Source organism: Apium graveolens, chromosome 10 (assembly GCF_009905375.1).
Source record: "Apium graveolens cultivar Ventura chromosome 10, ASM990537v1, whole genome shotgun sequence".
NCBI lineage: Eukaryota > Viridiplantae > Streptophyta > Magnoliopsida > Apiales > Apiaceae > Apium > Apium graveolens.
The window spans coordinates 192,746,293-192,763,523 of record NC_133656.1 but is presented as its reverse complement, the minus strand read 5'-3'; the positions used below and the strand labels follow the sequence as shown (position 1 = coordinate 192,763,523).

Here is a 17,231-nt window from a genome sequence, read left to right as displayed (position 1 = left end):
TGTACATATGGGTAAGAAACATCAAACAACTACAGAGTTCATAGACATTGATATAAAGGTATTAGGTCATTTGGTTGTGTGCTTTCAGTCCGATTTATGGGAACATGAATGAGTTCTGCACCAGAAACTAAATACAAAAACCAGAGAGCTTCTACTAAAAAAAAAATATATGGCCAAGGCCAAATGATTATTCTACCATTTCCAATAAAATTTACAGCATGATTGGGAAACCATTACACTGAATCACATTTCCGAATTCCATGAAAACCTAAAAAATGCTGAAGAAGTTTCTAGCTTCAACACCCGAAATGACTAAGCATCACTTTATTCCTTGTAAGATTTTAAGCATATTCGTCCCTCCCTCTTCACTATAATTCAGACTGATTCACTGCCTAATGTTCACTAGCTAATTCGATTGAGGCAGTCAGTAAGTCCACTCTTGAGTAAGCTGGAGCTCATTTGCATGTCAACTTTGACCTGGCCATGTCTCGTCTCTGACGGTTTAACATGATCTCTATCCTTCAAAGCTGCGTCTACAAATTAATTAATTAAAAAAATCACTTGATTTAAGTATGAAAATAATAAAGTTACAGAGTTTGGAAGAAATCAACTACCGCGTTGTTTATGGAAGGAATTAATTTTTAAAGCTGGTTAGGTGTTTCCATATCTCCTAACTTTTGATTCAGGGCTTGAACAACTATTTCTGGAAGCATAACTGTTGAATTTCCTGCAAGTTGCAGAACAAAAATCTATAAAAACATTTTGGATCTCACATATTTTGGTGTTTCGCTCGTAAGACCTTATAACTTACTCTTTTTCTTCTGCGTACACATCAGACTTTAAGGTCGAAAAATGTATACAGGATTCACTGCTAGTCATGAGTATGTGAGTGTTAAAAAAAATTCGATTTAGTATAGCTACCAAAATAAAAACCTGTGCATACATGGCGTATTTTTTACTACCAGTCAAACAGTATATATTATCAAAAATACCAGATGTGAGAGGAAAAGCCCTGGCTTCTTGCAAGCTATTTCAGAGCTGGGCGACGCAAGAAGACTCCAGTACCAGAACGTTCTCTTTTGGTGATTTGATGACCAAGTAAAACAACCTTCATCCTTGAACCAGCTGGTGTTGGTTCATGAAATTGAGACTTTTTCAGAGTACGCCAAGCAGACCGTGAAAAACTAGGAACAATGTTACCATGTCTTGTTTCATCTTGTTGCATGTATTGCGTAGCCTTTTGTTTTTTCTTCATCGACTTTCGCTGCTTCAAATGCTAAAAGGCCAAAAACTTTAGTTAACCAAAACAACTCACTAAATATCAAATAAGCTGCTTCTATTAAGTAAACAACTCATCTAAAATCTTAAGCCGTTACAAGAAGACCCCAAAAATATCTTATACCAGGTCAAAAGCTTGAATAGATAGATGGCTTACTTGGTTACAGCAGGGCTTCTGGGCTGGAAGCCTTTTTACTTTGATAACATCCCATAGCACCAGAAAGTATACATGTTTACTACTCTTTATTGTTCAATTTATTCATGCATGGGCAGCCTGCCTCAGGACGATGTTTGAAGGGGTGTATTTTGTGACCAACACGAAGATGAATAAAAAGTTAAAAACTGGTATACAAAAATAACTGGTGCCTGCAGGAAGGTCTCGTCATTAGCATAAGACTTATAAAATTAAGGTTCTTCCAAAGTTAAAACCTATGATGCGAAGGTGACATATTAACGTTTACGCCAAGTTGCAACTTTCAGATTTCTTGACTTAGAGCATCTCCAAGGACATAGTTATAATGGTTAGCTAAAATTTTGTAAAATAATGATTAGCTAAAATTTGCTGCATCTGTAAGGTGTTGTGCTCCAATGATATTAGTTATAATGGTTAGCTATATTTCAAAAATATTATTTTAATATGATTTTCAAATTCAAACATTATATTTCTGACGGCTATATTAAGATAGGTCCCTTTAATGAGCAATGGTACATTGAATTTAATCTACTGAATAATTAGGATTGTGTAACTTATAAACAAAATCAAACTTGTAACTTATGAAATAATTAGTTATAATAATGAATAGCTATTATAATCATCATATTTTAAATATGTATTAAATGGTATTAATTATTATTTAAATATTAAAATATATATTTTATATTATATTTAAATTCAATTCGAGGTAGTGGCATGAAAATATTAAAATATATATTTTATATTATATTTAAATTCAATTCGAGGTAGTGATATGAATTTATTTATTTTTATGAATTTTTCATTTTGTAGTTTATTAAAATAATTTTAATAAATAGCTTTGCTAAATAAATATATAAAGTGCTTATGAATAATTTTGGTAAAGGTAGGAGGACTTGGGCCTTGAGTGTATTAGATGACGTGGACACTAGAAAGTTGGATAGAGACATATAGAAGACCCGCAAGGAATCAACAAATCTGCGGACTCAATTCTCATCCTCTATAATTATGGCTAACAGGTTGAACCCGTGGGAGCCAGATTATTTTTGGAAATTATGTATATGTGCTACTGTTTTCATGACAACTGTACTATATAGCTAACAGGTTTATTTGGTTGGAGTTGCTCTTTTAAGTTGAAATTTGTAATAAGTAATGAATCACATACAGAGGGGGTGAATGCGTTTTTCTGATTTTAGGCTTTTCTTGAAAGTTAATAATTGAACAAAATAAATTAAATCTTGTATAGAAAAATGTTCATGCATAATCTAAACTTGCAGAAAATAAAGAACACAAATCTTCAAATCTCACTTAATTTTTATATTAAAAATTAAGACTGTTTTACTACAAAATTTCTAAGCTCTTTGATGTTAAAGAGCACAGCTTATTCTTAAGAGTGATACAAGAGATTTGATCTAAATTGTTACGTTTAACTAGATGACCAGTATTAACTTTATAACTCAGTTAACTGCTGGTTTACACAGTGAATAATAAACATGCTATTAGCTTTTCTAAACTGTCACTTGTCATTTCTATTTATAGAAAAACAAATCTTCCATTTCTGGCTTAGGATATCTTTAGCATCCCGTGTTTACTTTAATCTTCCTCAATCAGTTAATCTTTGACATTGATCTTGGACACTCTTCAAACTGTTTTTTGTAGACTTATCAATCCAGCTGTTGGATTGTTTGTTGATTGTTTATCTTGAATATTGAACTGATCTGCAATTCTGTACTTTGAGACTGTACATCGAGATTTCCAGTTTGAATTAATAGAACACTTGACATCTCGATAAATACATAGGCTTATCAAGATCTCTAGCACTCCATATTGAGTTTGACTTGTAGAGGTCTTCAGCTTGTCGAGATCTCTAGTCTTCACATCTTCACTTTAACTTGTAGATATCTCTGAGTTCTCGAATGAATGTAGACCTGTCGACAACTCTGAGTTCTCTAGTGAAGGAATGATTTGTCGATATCTCTAATCTCCAGTCCTTCAAATTGGCTTTTCGATATCTTCTTGAGTTCTCGAGTAGCTTTCCAGACTTCTCTACTCCCGATGGATATTGCTCATCCGTCGAGTAGTGATTGCTCATCCATTGAGTAGATATTGCTCATCCGTCGAGTAGATATTACTCATCCGTCGAGTAGATCTTGCTCATCCGTCGGCTAGCTAAACTATTATCCCGATGGATATTCCTCATCCGTCGGTACTCTCTGAAGTTTTCGAATGATCAGATAATAATACAACTTACTCAGGGTTGACCCCAAGCTTAACTGATTACTCTGATTACTGAAAATAACAGTTCATTAATCTTCTACTCAGATCAGATGTCCATTAGATTTGCTTCATACTATGATCAGAGATGCAAATGACATTATTAACTCCTGTAATCTTTGATATCATCTATTATATATTACAAAAGTTAAAGTTATGGATTTGAATTTGTGGATCAGATGTTTTATAAAATTGCACTAGGCTGACGCAAGAGATAAACTATGTGAGGCTAGTATAGACTTTAACTTGACTCTTTGGTCATGGGCGATAGGGAAACGAGGCCTCATGCACAATTCATAGGTCACAACATTGTCTTCTCCGAAAGTGAAATTTGAAAGCTCAACAAAACATTGAATCAACAATGAAGTGTTGAGTAACCAGCTCATTTAAAATCTTAAGGTGTTAGAGGAATGACCCAATAGGATCATATATTTAACACTCCCCCTCACTCGAAAGCCCATTTATGGGTCAAAGAGTGGAACACCGGCACCCATCTTTGGGGTATTAATTGCCTTTAGTGTCCACATTAAATTGTGAGAATATTGGGGGTGACTGGGAATCGAACCTTAGTTCTCCCGCCAGCCTAAACTCTGATACCATATTGAGTAACCAGCTCATCTAAAACCTTTCAGTCACAGAAACACAAAACATACATACTAGCGCGAACACTTAAATGCATTATAAGAAAGACTACAAATGATAGTTTGTGGTACATGATTCGGAAAACTAAAAAACATTGGTAAAAAAGTTAAAGACTATATAAATGATAGTTTGCTTAAGAACTCGAATAGTTCTATCTGCAGAGCAACTGATGAATAAGCATCCTGTTTATACTATGTGGAAGTAGCAGAAGGCTGGAGGCGGCTTTGCCAGAAGGCGAGTAGATCAGCTCTAGGAGGCAAAGTCTCTTTGATAATGCTGCAATTCATGTACTCTTCACTCCATTTATATAATTTTGGATGCTTCTCCTTTGTAAACATCTCCACACCAACAGCTTCTTGAATAACATCAAGCCAAAGAGCTACTATACAACACGCGATGTCAACCAGTCCAATACTCTCACCTCCAAAGAACTTCTTGCCCTTGAGTTCTTTCTCCAATAAACTTAGCAGCTCAACTATTTCTTCAATGACATCTTGCTCTCTGCTCTTTACAAACTTGATTGCAGCTGGCAATAACTAAGGGAGAAGAAAGAGTTTAAGCATTAATTTCGACATTGCGTAGGACTATAGGTGCCTTGGTGCATTAATATATAGGGTGCGGTTTAACTAAAACTATTCTTAAATAGAAAATCAAAGAAACAATTTGTTCTGCATTTTTTGTAGTTCCTACATATTGTATATCCTGTCGAATGTTTGATTTCACAGATTTTGTTTTTATTTAAACTGGACCTTACTTATTGATGTATGTGATAAACAAAGTGTAAAAATACCTTATCATCCATAAATTTAGCCCAAAACCGCGAATTGGCACGTTCATGAGGATCTTGAGGCAGAAGTGGAGTACCTGATTTCCAAGTTTCATCAATGTATTCGAGAATGACTAGTGACTCCACAATGGGCTTCCCATTGTGCAAGAACACAGGAACCTTCTTATGTATAGGGTTATACTTAAGAAGTTCCGGACTCTTGGTAGAAAGATCTTCTTCTACATACTCATATTCCACTCCCTTCATTTTCAGAGCAATTTCTACTCTTTTACTAAATGGACTTTCCCATACACCAAAAACCTTCACTTGATTGGCCATTGTTGCACCCTTTCTTTTTTTGGTTTCTAAGACTTATCAGACAGCCTATATATATAGATGTGATCTGCTGTTGATTTGTCTGAATAAAGAAATTTCTAGAAGTCTTCAACTATATACATTTGGACTGGGGCCAACAAGTTGTGTATAACATACCAGTGTGAAAATGGAGACTGCATTCTCATTGATTGGACTACATTGACCAAGTGACATATGTGATGATCTCAGTTTTTTTCTGCAACTATATATGTGAAATAAATTCTAGAGTTCTTCTTAAAGTATTTTGTATCATATACTCTATGAAATAGAAAGATAAAAAGTATAACATTTACAAAAATTTTCAATAATTTTGATGAGGTAGTATAGCATCTGCTCAATATTTACGAGATTTGATAAAAGAGGAGCAATTTTGTTGTTTTTATTGTCCTAGCGTTCTATAGATTAGTTTCAAAGAGTATGATTAAAGAAATGTAATAAGAGGGAATAGAGAAATTTATTACAAGTGGCATGTTGGAAAAATGGCGGATTTCAGAGAAAAGTATAAAGGCCAGGGATATCTATCTCTTGCATAAGTATCATCTACTTGTATATATTGACAAAGTCTTACCAATGCGATGTAATTTGGTATGTTCTGTTTGAAATAAGCCTCATGCCTTTTGCTTTCAATTAAAATACATAAATGACATTGTTGATTCCAACTAGCAACACTACAGTTGATATTGTTTTTATGACATTTGTCCAACAACTTGAACTATATTTGTTTTTACTTGATTATTTTAAAACAATGGATTGTATGTATGTACTTGAGAAGTTTAGGACTCTTCATTAGAAGATCTTCCTCTACATACTCATATTCCACTCCCTTCATTTTCTGAGCAATTTCGACTCTTTTCCTAAAGGCGCTTTTTGGTTCACCATTATTACACTTCTTTTAGTTTCTAGGACTTAAAGTGAGAAAATAGTAGATTGGATCTGCTGTTAATTTGTTTTAGTTGTGTAGCGTCTCCAACTGTTTAACTATAATTAACAAAAAATATCAGGACTTCAGACAACAAGCTGTATATAATATACTAATCAACCATGTGACATATATGATGATCTAAGCTTACTCATTAATTTTTGTTTGAGATTGGATTTTTTTTCTCTTTTTTAAATGAAATTTTAAGTGCTGGAGTTCAGATTTTAAGGCAACCAAGTTCCATAATGATTAAGAGAAAAAAGTTTATTGCCAGAATATAGTGGATCAAGAAACTGGAGATTCATGAATCAAACATGAGAGCTCTTTTGACTCGATGGCTTACAATAGTGAACAAGAAGAATCACCATACAATGCAAACACTCTATGCAATTTAAGAATTTTGGACCTTGGACCTGAATCCGCGCAACAAAATTATTATGCATACTTGAAACATACCAGCATAAAATCATCAAGAAAATAAGGATAAGCATACAAACGATAATTTGTCTAAGAAACGAGAATAGTTACATCCACAGAGCAACTGTGTGATCACGTTATACAAACAAGATCTAAGCATGGGCGGGCTTGAAAAAGTAGGCAAGCAAATCAGCTTTGGGAGGCAAAGTCTCTTTGATAATGCTGCAATTCATGAACTCTTCTCTCCAATTATATAGTTTTGGATGAGTCACCTTTGTAAATAGCTCCTTGCCAAGACCTTCTTGAATAACATCAAGCCAGAGAGCTACAATATCAGCCACGATGTCAACCAGCCCTATACTCTCACCTCCAAAGAACTTCTTGTCTCCGAGTTCATTCTCCAGTATACTTAGCAACTCAACTGTTTCTTCAATTGCATCTTGTTCCTTGCCTTTGCTTCTAAAAACCTTCATCGCCGCAACCAATAACTGAGAGAGAAAAGAAACTCTAAGATTTTGTGCAGTAATAATATTAAACATGTAATCTCTATTATTGTAGGCTGATAGATAACATTTGAACCTCCGTGGAGCCGTGGAGGTACAGAGTAATGCGTGTGAATACTAAAATTTTGTCACGTACTAAAAAGTAAAAAAAAACATACCTTATTGTCGATGAAATTGGCCCAAAAACGCGAAATGGCTCGTTCATGAGGGTCTTCAGGTAAAATGGATGGACCCGTTTTCCAGGTTTCATCAATGTATTCGAGAATGACTAGTGACTCGACAATTGGTTGACCGTTGTGCAACAACACGGGAACCTTTTGATGTACAGGGTTATACTTGAGAAGTTGAGGACTTTTGTTAACAAGATCTTCTTCGACATAATTGTATTCCACTCCTTTCAATTTGAGGGCAATTTCCACTCTTTTGCTGAAGGGGCTCTCCCATGAACCAAGAACCTTCACTTCTTGATTGGCCATTGTCAAGTTTTATGTTTGTTTTAGTTTCTAAGAGCTTTTAGAGACAACATATATAGAGATGTGCTCTACTTTGGATTAGTTTTACATTGCTAGCATCTGGAACTGCACCTAACTACTGGAATCTGGAAGGTGGACTTGGCCAACAAGTTGCATATTAGTTTATTAGTCTCCACATCAAGATCTGAGAGGCCTAGGGCCAAGATTGATGTATTATTACTAGAGTTTACTTTTTGTCTATTCAATTATGTTTGATAAATGAGTCTTGTCTGACTAGAGTTTACTTTCTATTGATGCCCCCATAAACTCAAACCAACGTGAATTATGCTGTTCCATACCCAACTTCACAAGCTTTCAGTATGCATACTTGATATCAAATCTTGAATGCTCTACCTCTTACATCCCATGATAGAGATTTATCTGCTTCTCTAAAACAATGGATTATCTACTTGCGCATTATCCCCTACCTGCTTCGATTCTTAGGCCTCTGCTAGTCTGTTTGGTTTGAATGGCCTACGCAGTTTAAAGTTACTTCTAACCTACATAAAACGCCATATCTGGTTCAATCATACTCAATCCAATGATCACCGAAAGTTACATTATAACATAATCCATGCATCGAAATCAATTCAGTGAACAAACATAAAAACTTGACTCCAACAAAATTAGAACTTGAATTAAAAACATATGTGAAAACTCCTGTCATCTTACAATCATAGAAAACCTTACAAATGATAATTTTTGATATATAATTTGCTCCAGATTTGACTAAATCTATCCGCGGGGGCAATGTATGGTCATACTAATCAAATCATTCGGAAGCAGGAGCTGACTGGAAACGACTAAGCCAGAATGCAAGTAAATGATCTCTAGACGGCAAAGTATCTTTTATAATGCTGCAATTCATGTACTCATCAATCCATTTTGATAATTTTGGATACATTCCCTTCTTGAAAATCTCTGTGCCAATAACTTGTTGAATAACATCAAGCCAAAGAGCAACAATATTAGCCACAATGTCAACCAGTCCAATACGGTCACGTCCAAAGAACTTTTTGTCTTTAAGTTCGTTCTCCAGTATATCCAGCACATCGCCTATTTCCGAAATCGCATCTTCATCCTTGCCTTTACTCATGACAAATTTCCACACCGCACCCAACAACTGTAAGGAAATTCAGTGAAACCTCATTATATTAATACTCGATTAGTTACAATATCGTTTAAATAATACATTTTATTGGTCGAAATTATAAATGAACACAACATAATTTTTTCTTCATTAATTAACAAGATTATCCGCTTCCGAGGCCATTAATAAATAGAGGTTTTGCATAGAGATTTTACGGTATAAGCTAAGATTCCATGCTCCAAATATTTCTGAAAACAAATCGAAGCACAACCAAAAACATTGACAAACTGTGGCCAAGTATGAGCATACCTTATCATCTATGAGTTTGGTCAAAAACCGCGAAGTGGCACGTTCATGAGGATCTTTAGGCAAGATGGATGCACCTGATTCCCAAGTTTCATCAATGTATTCGAGAATGACTAGCGACTCTGCAATTGGCCTTCCATTGTGCAACAACACTGGAACTTTTCCATGTATAGGGTTATACTTAAGAAGTTCAGGGCTCTTCATCAAAAGATCTTCTTCTGCATAATCATATTCCACTCCCTTCAATTTTAGAGCTATTTCCACTCTTTTGCTAAAGGGACTTTCCTGTGCACCATAAACCTTCACTTCTTGATTCACCATTTTTACACTATTTTTTTGGTAGATGGGCTCTGCTTTAAATTTTTTTCGGTTCTGTAGACTTTGAAACTGTTTTAGAGTAATCTATAGAGATCGGGTCTTGGGACAAAAAATATACACAATCTATAGAGATCTGTGGTAGTAACATGAAGTGTTTTGATTGAGCTACATAGTCAACCTAGTGACATATGTGATGATCTTAGCTTACTCACTTATTATTGTTTAAAATTGGACTTTTTTACCTTGTGAAAATAAATGCAAATTGGTGGGGTTCAGATTGCAAGCAAAGTAGCCAACCAAGATGTTGATTGGCGGAATCTCAAATTTACCAATTTAAGTATGTGATAAGCCAATTTGAGATCCCAAATCAATCGGTGATATGTTTAATATTTATGCTATTTATAGTGGCCAATTTGATATTTAACCCAGTAAGGTTAAATACAACATACAATTTAAGAATGTTGCATCTTGGACCAGTTTCCGTGCTACAAAAACTTAAACAAAATCATAGAAAAGTAAAGAAACTATGGTTCTTTTAGCAGAGCAACTCTATGACTATGGATCATACAGACCAGATTTAAGCATGGGCAGACAGGAAAAAGTAGGCAAGTAATAAATCCGCTCTAGAAGGCAAAGTCTCATTTACAATGCTGTAATTCTTGTACTCTTCGATCCATTTAAATAATTTTGGATAGGTATTTTTTAGTAGAAGTCTCTTTACCAACACCTTGAATAACATCGAGCCAAAGAGCTACAATATTAGCCGCGACGTCAACCAGCCCAATACTCTCCCCTCTAAAGAACTTCTTATCTCCAAGTTCATTCTGCAGTAGAGTTAGCAGCTCACTTATTTTTTTCAATGACATCTTGTTTGTTGCCTTTGCTTTTAATAAACTTCACTGCCTGCCGGCAACCAATAACTAAAAAAGAAAAAAAACTTTAAGATTTTGTGCATATGTATTAAACATGTAATCTCTACCATTTTAGCCTAATAAATACTTTTCCAACCCCGGTGGAGGTCCTGAGGAGTACTTAAATTTGTGTAATGAAGCATACTGAAAAACAAAACATGCCATATCATCCGCTCGGTCATAAGGATCTTCAGGTAAGATCGTTGGACCCGATGTCCAGGTTTCCATCTTCTTCCACATGTTCATATTCCAGTCCCTTCATTTTCAAAATAATTTCTACTCTTTTACTAGAAGGACTTACCCATGCACCAAAAAGCTTCACTTCTTGAGTGGCCATTTTTACACTTCTTTTGTTTGCTTTAGTGTCTCACTTTATCTGGAGTGTGTCAACATGGATGACAATTGACAACCATCTAATATTGTTCCAACAATTTTTTCTTTTTCTGATAATCATTGTCTACTGAGTAATGTTTTTTAAAATGTATATTAATGATTAAAATATGTAAAACCAATAGTACGGTAAAAAAAAAGGTTACACAAAAATGATAATAAACGAGTACACTGGAAAATATATCAGTTATCCTTGACCGATCAAACCAAGAAAATGCAAAAATCTTAATGAAATGCCGGACACACACATAACCGAGTGAAATATAAATAGGGACCTTGTCAGGATCCTACATCGGGAATACTTGTAGGATCCTACATCGGGAATACTTGTCCACTTGGTACGATAATACGCATAGCTTGTGAAAGCTTGATCAGTCTTTTATTTGTGATAAGCAAGTAAGGCCGTAGATAGTTCATCTCTAGAAGGCAAACTCTGTTTAATAATACTGGTGTTGAGGTACTCATCAATCCATGCACAAAAAATAGGAAGCTTCTCTTTGGTCACAATTTGTATCCCCATTATCTCTTGATGAAGTGGAAGCCATAGTGCAATGAAATTAGCCGCAATGTCAACTAGTCCAATACTGTCCCCTCCAAAGAATTTCTTCCCTTTCAGTTCATTTTCTAGTACTTTAAAAAGTTCAACTACTACATCAATGGCTTTCACTCGTTCTTCGCCTTGGCAACGACGAATATTTATTATCGCAGGCATTAACTGAAAGTGAAAATCATATTTATAAGCGACAGATAGTCATTTTCACATGCATCAAACTAATAATACAAATACGATTTAATCATGTAACAATTTACTTGTTTTTATACCTTATCGTCGATGAATTTAGCCCAAAATCGGGCATAGGATTTTCCGAGAGGGTCTGAAGGCAAAATGGAAGGTCCAGAACTCCATGTCTCATCAATATACTCGACAATAACAAGAGATTCAACAACCGGCTTGCCATTGTGCAAGAGGATAGGGATCTTCTTATGAACAGGGTTGTACTTAAGAATATCTTGGCTCTTTGGAGACAAGCTTTCTGCACAAAACTCATAATCTATACCTTTCAATTTAAGAGCAATTTCGACTCTTCGGCTATATGGACTAGCCCATGAACCTAGTAACTTAACACCTTGATGACCCATTTCTACACTTTCTTGTAATAAATTCTTATTTCTAAAAGGTTTGTGTTTGTGTATTGAATCTTGGTTTAGATTTGTGAAATGTGTTGTTCCTTGAGTCCCTTCTTATATGGATCATAAGACCTACTACTACAGTTGACCTCAGTATGAACAACATTAAAGTTCGGGTCTAGATTATTATTAGATGACCTCACCGATGAGATCACAGATCATTAATATATATATTTTTTCCTGCAATATATTTGATTCGGAATATTAGCTGAATATCCCACGTTTGTTATCTGAGGCCCCTTTTAGTTTGATTTGAAGAACTACTCCCTCTGTTTTTTTATTTCTTTACACTTTTTTTTTAGGATGTCTAGTCCATCTTTTTACATTTCAAAAATTACAAAAAATAGTTAATGGGTCCCTACATTTCCCCAATTTTCTTTTATTTTCACACTACTTTTATCCCCATTATCTCCCTTTTATACATTAAAAATAAATGGATTCTACCACTTCACCCACTTTTCTTTCTCTTTTTCACTACTTTATACATACTCCCTCCGTCCTTCCCAATTGTTATCGTTTCTGATAGAGTGTTCGGCACACATTTTAAAATGAAGAAAAAATATAGTTCTTTAATTTTTTTTAAAAATTTAAAATTTCTAAATAAAAGTTTAAACATTCTATTTTTATTCAGAAAAGAATTTTTTTTTAAAAAAGTTATAGAACTATACTTTCTATTCATCTTAAAATACGTGCCGAACACTCTCCCAGAAACAATTATAATTGGGACAGACGAAGGGAGTATTTCTTAATCTCCGTGCCCAATCCTTTTGATAACAAATCAAAGGACGGAGGGAGTATTATTTTTTTTTGAAAATAAGTTATGCTTTTATATCAACTCAAATCAGACTTGAAGAATAGCCCGCAACTCGGAAGGGACAGCCTCTCCTCAGAGAATACAACCTGGATTTCAACTAGAAAAGCGAGTTAAAGATTAATTCAGCTGCTTTATTCCCGGATTATTTGATAAACCTCATTTCATGTTCAAATTATTTGAAATATCTTAAGGAACCAAATACAAAATCAAATTTTTAGATTTGCGAAACTCACCAGGTTAAACGAGTTTATAAGTTTTTGATAGTACTAATCTGAAAATATATTTTGTGAAATAAACTATGTCTCCAATGTTTTATTCACAAATATTACACCACTTTTGGTTTGAAGACTTGTGTAGAAGAATCTAGTAGATGTGCTCTGCTTTCATTTCTTCCTGTTAGGGATGTCAATCGGGTCGGTCGAAACGGGTTTAGCAAAAACCAAACCCGAACCCGATTATTTTTGCCAAACCCGAACCCGAACCCGGAAAAACCCGAACCACTAAACCCGAACCCATCGGGTTCGGTTCGGGTTCGGTTCAGATTCGGGTTTGTAGATCACTATCAAATTGCACCTTAATTTGCACAAACTCTAGTGAAAAATTACTAGGATCTGTTTGAGCAAAGTGCTCATAAATATGACGATATTGAAATTTTTGGGATTGAATTAGAAGGTTTTGAGAAGACAATGGACAATATACCTCTATGAATAAAATTGTTGGTGAAATAAAGCAACAATCTTGACCTTTAGTATACTTGTAGTGAAAATGCTGCTAAAAATATATTTAAACAACTTTAATGCAATAGTTTCTGAAAAGTATAATTTTTTAGTACTAATATTAGTAATATATTATATTATATATTATATTATTACTTATAAAACATAAAATATTATTTATATATTAACATCGGTTTCGGATCGGGTTCGGGTTCGGGTCGGAACGGAACGGGTTTCGGGTTTTCGGGTCGGGTTCGAAACGGTATGCCTTAAAACCAAACCCGAACCGAAAATGGTTCGGGTTTAAAAATCAAACCTGAACCCGAATCCAAACCCGAAATATTCGGGTTCGGTAAAACCCAATCGGATCGGTACGGATCGGGTATCCATCAAACTTACAGTCTTGTTCTTGTGTAGCTTCTGAAACTATTAACTTTAGAGATCTGGACTTGGTCAACAAGTTGTATATTCTATACTAGTCTCAAGTCTGAACATGCGGTTTGTTACTTTGTTTCACAGTTTTAATCAACAAGTGATGTTTGAAGATGATCCAGACTCTTTCGCTGCGCTTAAATTCTCCGGATTAAAGTGATTTTTCACTTCAAGTTTTAAATTTTAATTTACTTATATTTGTTCAAAACCGAGATTTGACATTCGTAGTTTGGTCATGTTTATGTCGTAATCAAGTGGTTGGGTTCATATAACTGTACAAGAATGGATTAAGTGAAACAAATTTTGAACCAAAATCCAGATTGCAAAATTTTCATATATGTGGTTGCCAGCAGCTAAACCAGAGGCAGTAAGTTAATAAAACGCCAAGTATAAAAATTCAAAAATCCAAAATCTACTCTCTGCAACATCATACATGCTGTAAGTTGGGTGAATTAAAATGCAAATCTGGACATGCAGGAATCAAACATGAGACCTAGTGCCCCGGTTTGGTGTTGAGTCCATACATATATCATTCATAAAGCATAGAAAAAGCATGGATTTAAAGCATACAAACGATAGTTTGTCCTAGAAGTTGACTAGTTCTGTGTGCAGAATAAGTGTATGGTCATAGAAACCATTTTATTTAGAAGCATAGGCGGACGGGAAATAGTGGGGAAGTAAATCAGCTCTGGGAGGCAATGTCTCTTTAATAATGCTGCAATTCATGTACTCTTCACTCCATTTAAACAGTTTAGGATGTGTCTGTTTCGTAAATATCTCTTTTCCTACACCTTGTTGAATAACATCAAGCCAAAGTGCTATAAGATTAGCCACAATGTCAACCAGTCCGATACTCTCCCCTCCAAAGAACTTCTTGTCCTTGAGTTCATTCTCCAGTATACTTAGCAACTCAACTATTTCTTCATTGGCATCTTGTTCCTTGCCTTTGCTTATATAAATTTTTGTCAACGCGCCCAATATCTGAAAGAAAATGAAAGCTCTAAGATTTGCTGTTTTTAATATTAAACATTTTAAGTTATAAAAACATACCTTAGTATCTATGAAATTGGCCCAAAAACGCGAAATGGCACGTTCATAAGGATCTTTAGGTAATATAGATGGACCTGATGTCCAGGTTTCATCAATGTATTCAAGAATGACCAGTGACTCTACAATTGGTCTTCCATTGTGCAAGAACACCGGAACCTTTTTATGTATAGGGTTATACTTGAGAAGTTCAGGACTCTTGTTCGAAAGGTTTTCTAATACATATTCATATTTCACTCCCTTCATCTTCAAAGCAATTTCCACTCTTCTGCTAAAGGCACTTTCCATAGCACCAATAACCCTCACTTCTTCATTGGTCATTGTTAAATTTTTTGCTCTTGGAGATCCAAGAATTTTCAGGGAGTAGATATACAGGGGTCGGCCCTGCTGTTAGTTTGTTTTTTTCCTTGGGCATCTGAAACTACTAACTTTAGGCATCTGGACTTGGCAAGCAAGCTGCATATAATACAACCAAGTGACATTGTGATGAACTAAGCTCTTCCCACTAGTTAATTGTTATGTTATCACTGTATCTTGAACCAAAGCTGTGGGGTTCAATATGTTAACATTAAAAATACACGGGAATAAGGCACATCCATATAAATAGTGGGCCAAATTTGTATATATCTACATTATTTCAACTTCATAACACTGTCTATCATTGATGTTGACTGGAATTTTACTAATCCATTTTGAATTCTGTGTCTTGTTTATCTATTTTCTTTGGAAAAGTTAAAATTATACAACTCAAACACTTAAGGACAAGTATATATCCAAGGATTTTTGCTGAAAGCCTGAAACTGTGAAAATACCAGTGCTACAAAATCCAGGACAAATCATGAGCATGAAATACAAAGAAAATGAAAATGGAACCAGGACGTTCTCCAAAATCTACTAGATCGATCCTTGTGCATTGAGTACGATAAATAAGGACAGCTCGTGAATTACTGAAGTTTATAGCAAAATTAAATTTATATTCTAGAAAACAAAAATTAAATGAGTCAAATTTTGTACTATTCCTAATTACGTTTCAAATTCATAAACATTAGGGTAATATGGAACAGTTGTGAAATTATGGATCTTCTTGTCTGTTTCATCGAACTTTCTTTTTTTCGCCTTTGTTGGCGGCGCTGCCTGCCCCTTGTACAATACTCCCTCTCTCCCATTCATTTTTATACACTTTCTTTTTTTGGATTTCCCGTTCAATTCTATACATTTCAAACTTACCAAAAATATTAAGAATTTAATAATATGAAAATCAACCGCATCAACTACTTTCTCCCACTACATTCAATTTATTCATTAAATATTGATTGATCCTATCATTTTATCTAACTTTATACTTTTTCTCATTAAATTACACTTTTTTTTTTCTTTCATCCCACCAACTTATCAAAATAAATATTATTTTAAAGAATTTCTTGTCCTCCGTGCCCAAACCATTCGTACAGAAACGGTTGGGACGGAGGGAGTATCAATGTTTTCTGAGAAGAACAAGGCTTGTTTTCCACAAATGGATGTAATGTTTTTTCATTAATCAAAACAAGATTCCCCGCCAGATAATCTATTGATAACAAACCCCATGCCTCCAAGTCACATCTGCATTCTTCTAACTTCGACATCCCAGGGTCGCTCAAGTAAAACTTACCATTATTCCCTGAGCAAATTGTGCCCGTCACCAAGTATGAACCATTGTTTGTAAATCCTACAGGATAAACAGGAGTTCCATTTTGAGTTCTAGCTCGACTTTCATCTCCCACGTAAACGTGTTGGTGTTGGTTGCGCCACAATTTCTCAATACCCACATTGCCAGAATTTCACCATAATCAGAACTTACGACAAGAGCCAATGAGTCTCCGCATGCTTCTACAGAAATTGAACAATTAACATGATCAACCTCTTCTGGAAACTCGACTTCTCTAATCGTCTCATTACGCAAATCAAATCCTACCTTCATAATTTAGAAAATATGCAACACCGCCAACATATTTTGACACAAGCCTTTCCTCATAATCAAAAGTAACATAATCACTGTGACAAGTTATAGTCTTCCAACTATCAGTCTTCAAGCTATAAATGTCAACACGATAATCACCACCAATAGGAGCTATCTTTATCACTTTATAATCATCATGAAAAT

The 17,231-nt window shown here is 34.8% G+C and overlaps 5 protein-coding genes and 1 long non-coding RNA gene across 7 annotated transcripts; all 6 read right to left on the bottom strand.

The window, feature by feature from the left end:
- Window positions 1–88: 88 nt before the first annotated feature.
- Window positions 89–1,675, bottom strand: LOC141693578 (uncharacterized). 2 transcript variants are annotated; one of them, XR_012563149.1, is made up of 4 exons: window positions 1,436–1,675; window positions 812–1,276; window positions 615–727; window positions 89–533 (listed from the first exon to the last, which is right to left on the bottom strand). It is a non-coding gene; the product is annotated as an uncharacterized LOC141693578 (long non-coding RNA). The 2 variants fall into 2 exon arrangements; XR_012563148.1 differs by having other exon boundaries at window positions 615–1,276.
- A 2,744-nt stretch (window positions 1,676–4,419) lies between these two features.
- Window positions 4,420–5,526, bottom strand: LOC141689099 (putative glutathione S-transferase). Its single transcript, XM_074493274.1, has 2 exons — window positions 5,178–5,526; window positions 4,420–4,923 (listed from the first exon to the last, which is right to left on the bottom strand). Exons 1-2 carry the CDS (start codon window positions 5,490–5,492, stop codon window positions 4,579–4,581), a joined length of 660 nt encoding a protein of 219 aa, XP_074349375.1. The 5' UTR covers window positions 5,493–5,526; the 3' UTR covers window positions 4,420–4,578.
- A 1,221-nt stretch (window positions 5,527–6,747) lies between these two features.
- LOC141692663 (putative glutathione S-transferase) lies at window positions 6,748–7,974 on the bottom strand. Its single transcript, XM_074497576.1, has 2 exons — window positions 7,526–7,974; window positions 6,748–7,352 (listed from the first exon to the last, which is right to left on the bottom strand). The coding sequence occupies exons 1-2, from the start codon at window positions 7,841–7,843 to the stop codon at window positions 7,017–7,019; spliced, it is 654 nt and encodes a 217-aa protein (XP_074353677.1). The 5' UTR covers window positions 7,844–7,974; the 3' UTR covers window positions 6,748–7,016.
- A 423-nt stretch (window positions 7,975–8,397) lies between these two features.
- Window positions 8,398–9,789, bottom strand: LOC141692381 (putative glutathione S-transferase). Its single transcript, XM_074497194.1, has 2 exons — window positions 9,279–9,789; window positions 8,398–9,002 (listed from the first exon to the last, which is right to left on the bottom strand). The coding sequence occupies exons 1-2, from the start codon at window positions 9,594–9,596 to the stop codon at window positions 8,652–8,654; spliced, it is 669 nt and encodes a 222-aa protein (XP_074353295.1). The 5' UTR covers window positions 9,597–9,789; the 3' UTR covers window positions 8,398–8,651.
- A 1,208-nt stretch (window positions 9,790–10,997) lies between these two features.
- On the bottom strand, window positions 10,998–12,115 carry LOC141693993 (putative glutathione S-transferase). Its single transcript, XM_074499194.1, has 2 exons — window positions 11,717–12,115; window positions 10,998–11,609 (listed from the first exon to the last, which is right to left on the bottom strand). The coding sequence occupies exons 1-2, from the start codon at window positions 12,032–12,034 to the stop codon at window positions 11,274–11,276; spliced, it is 654 nt and encodes a 217-aa protein (XP_074355295.1). The 5' UTR covers window positions 12,035–12,115; the 3' UTR covers window positions 10,998–11,273.
- A 2,382-nt stretch (window positions 12,116–14,497) lies between these two features.
- On the bottom strand, window positions 14,498–15,436 carry LOC141693411 (putative glutathione S-transferase). Its single transcript, XM_074498510.1, has 2 exons — window positions 15,095–15,436; window positions 14,498–15,025 (listed from the first exon to the last, which is right to left on the bottom strand). The coding sequence occupies exons 1-2, from the start codon at window positions 15,410–15,412 to the stop codon at window positions 14,684–14,686; spliced, it is 660 nt and encodes a 219-aa protein (XP_074354611.1). The 5' UTR covers window positions 15,413–15,436; the 3' UTR covers window positions 14,498–14,683.
- Between the last annotated feature and the right edge of the window lie 1,795 nt (window positions 15,437–17,231).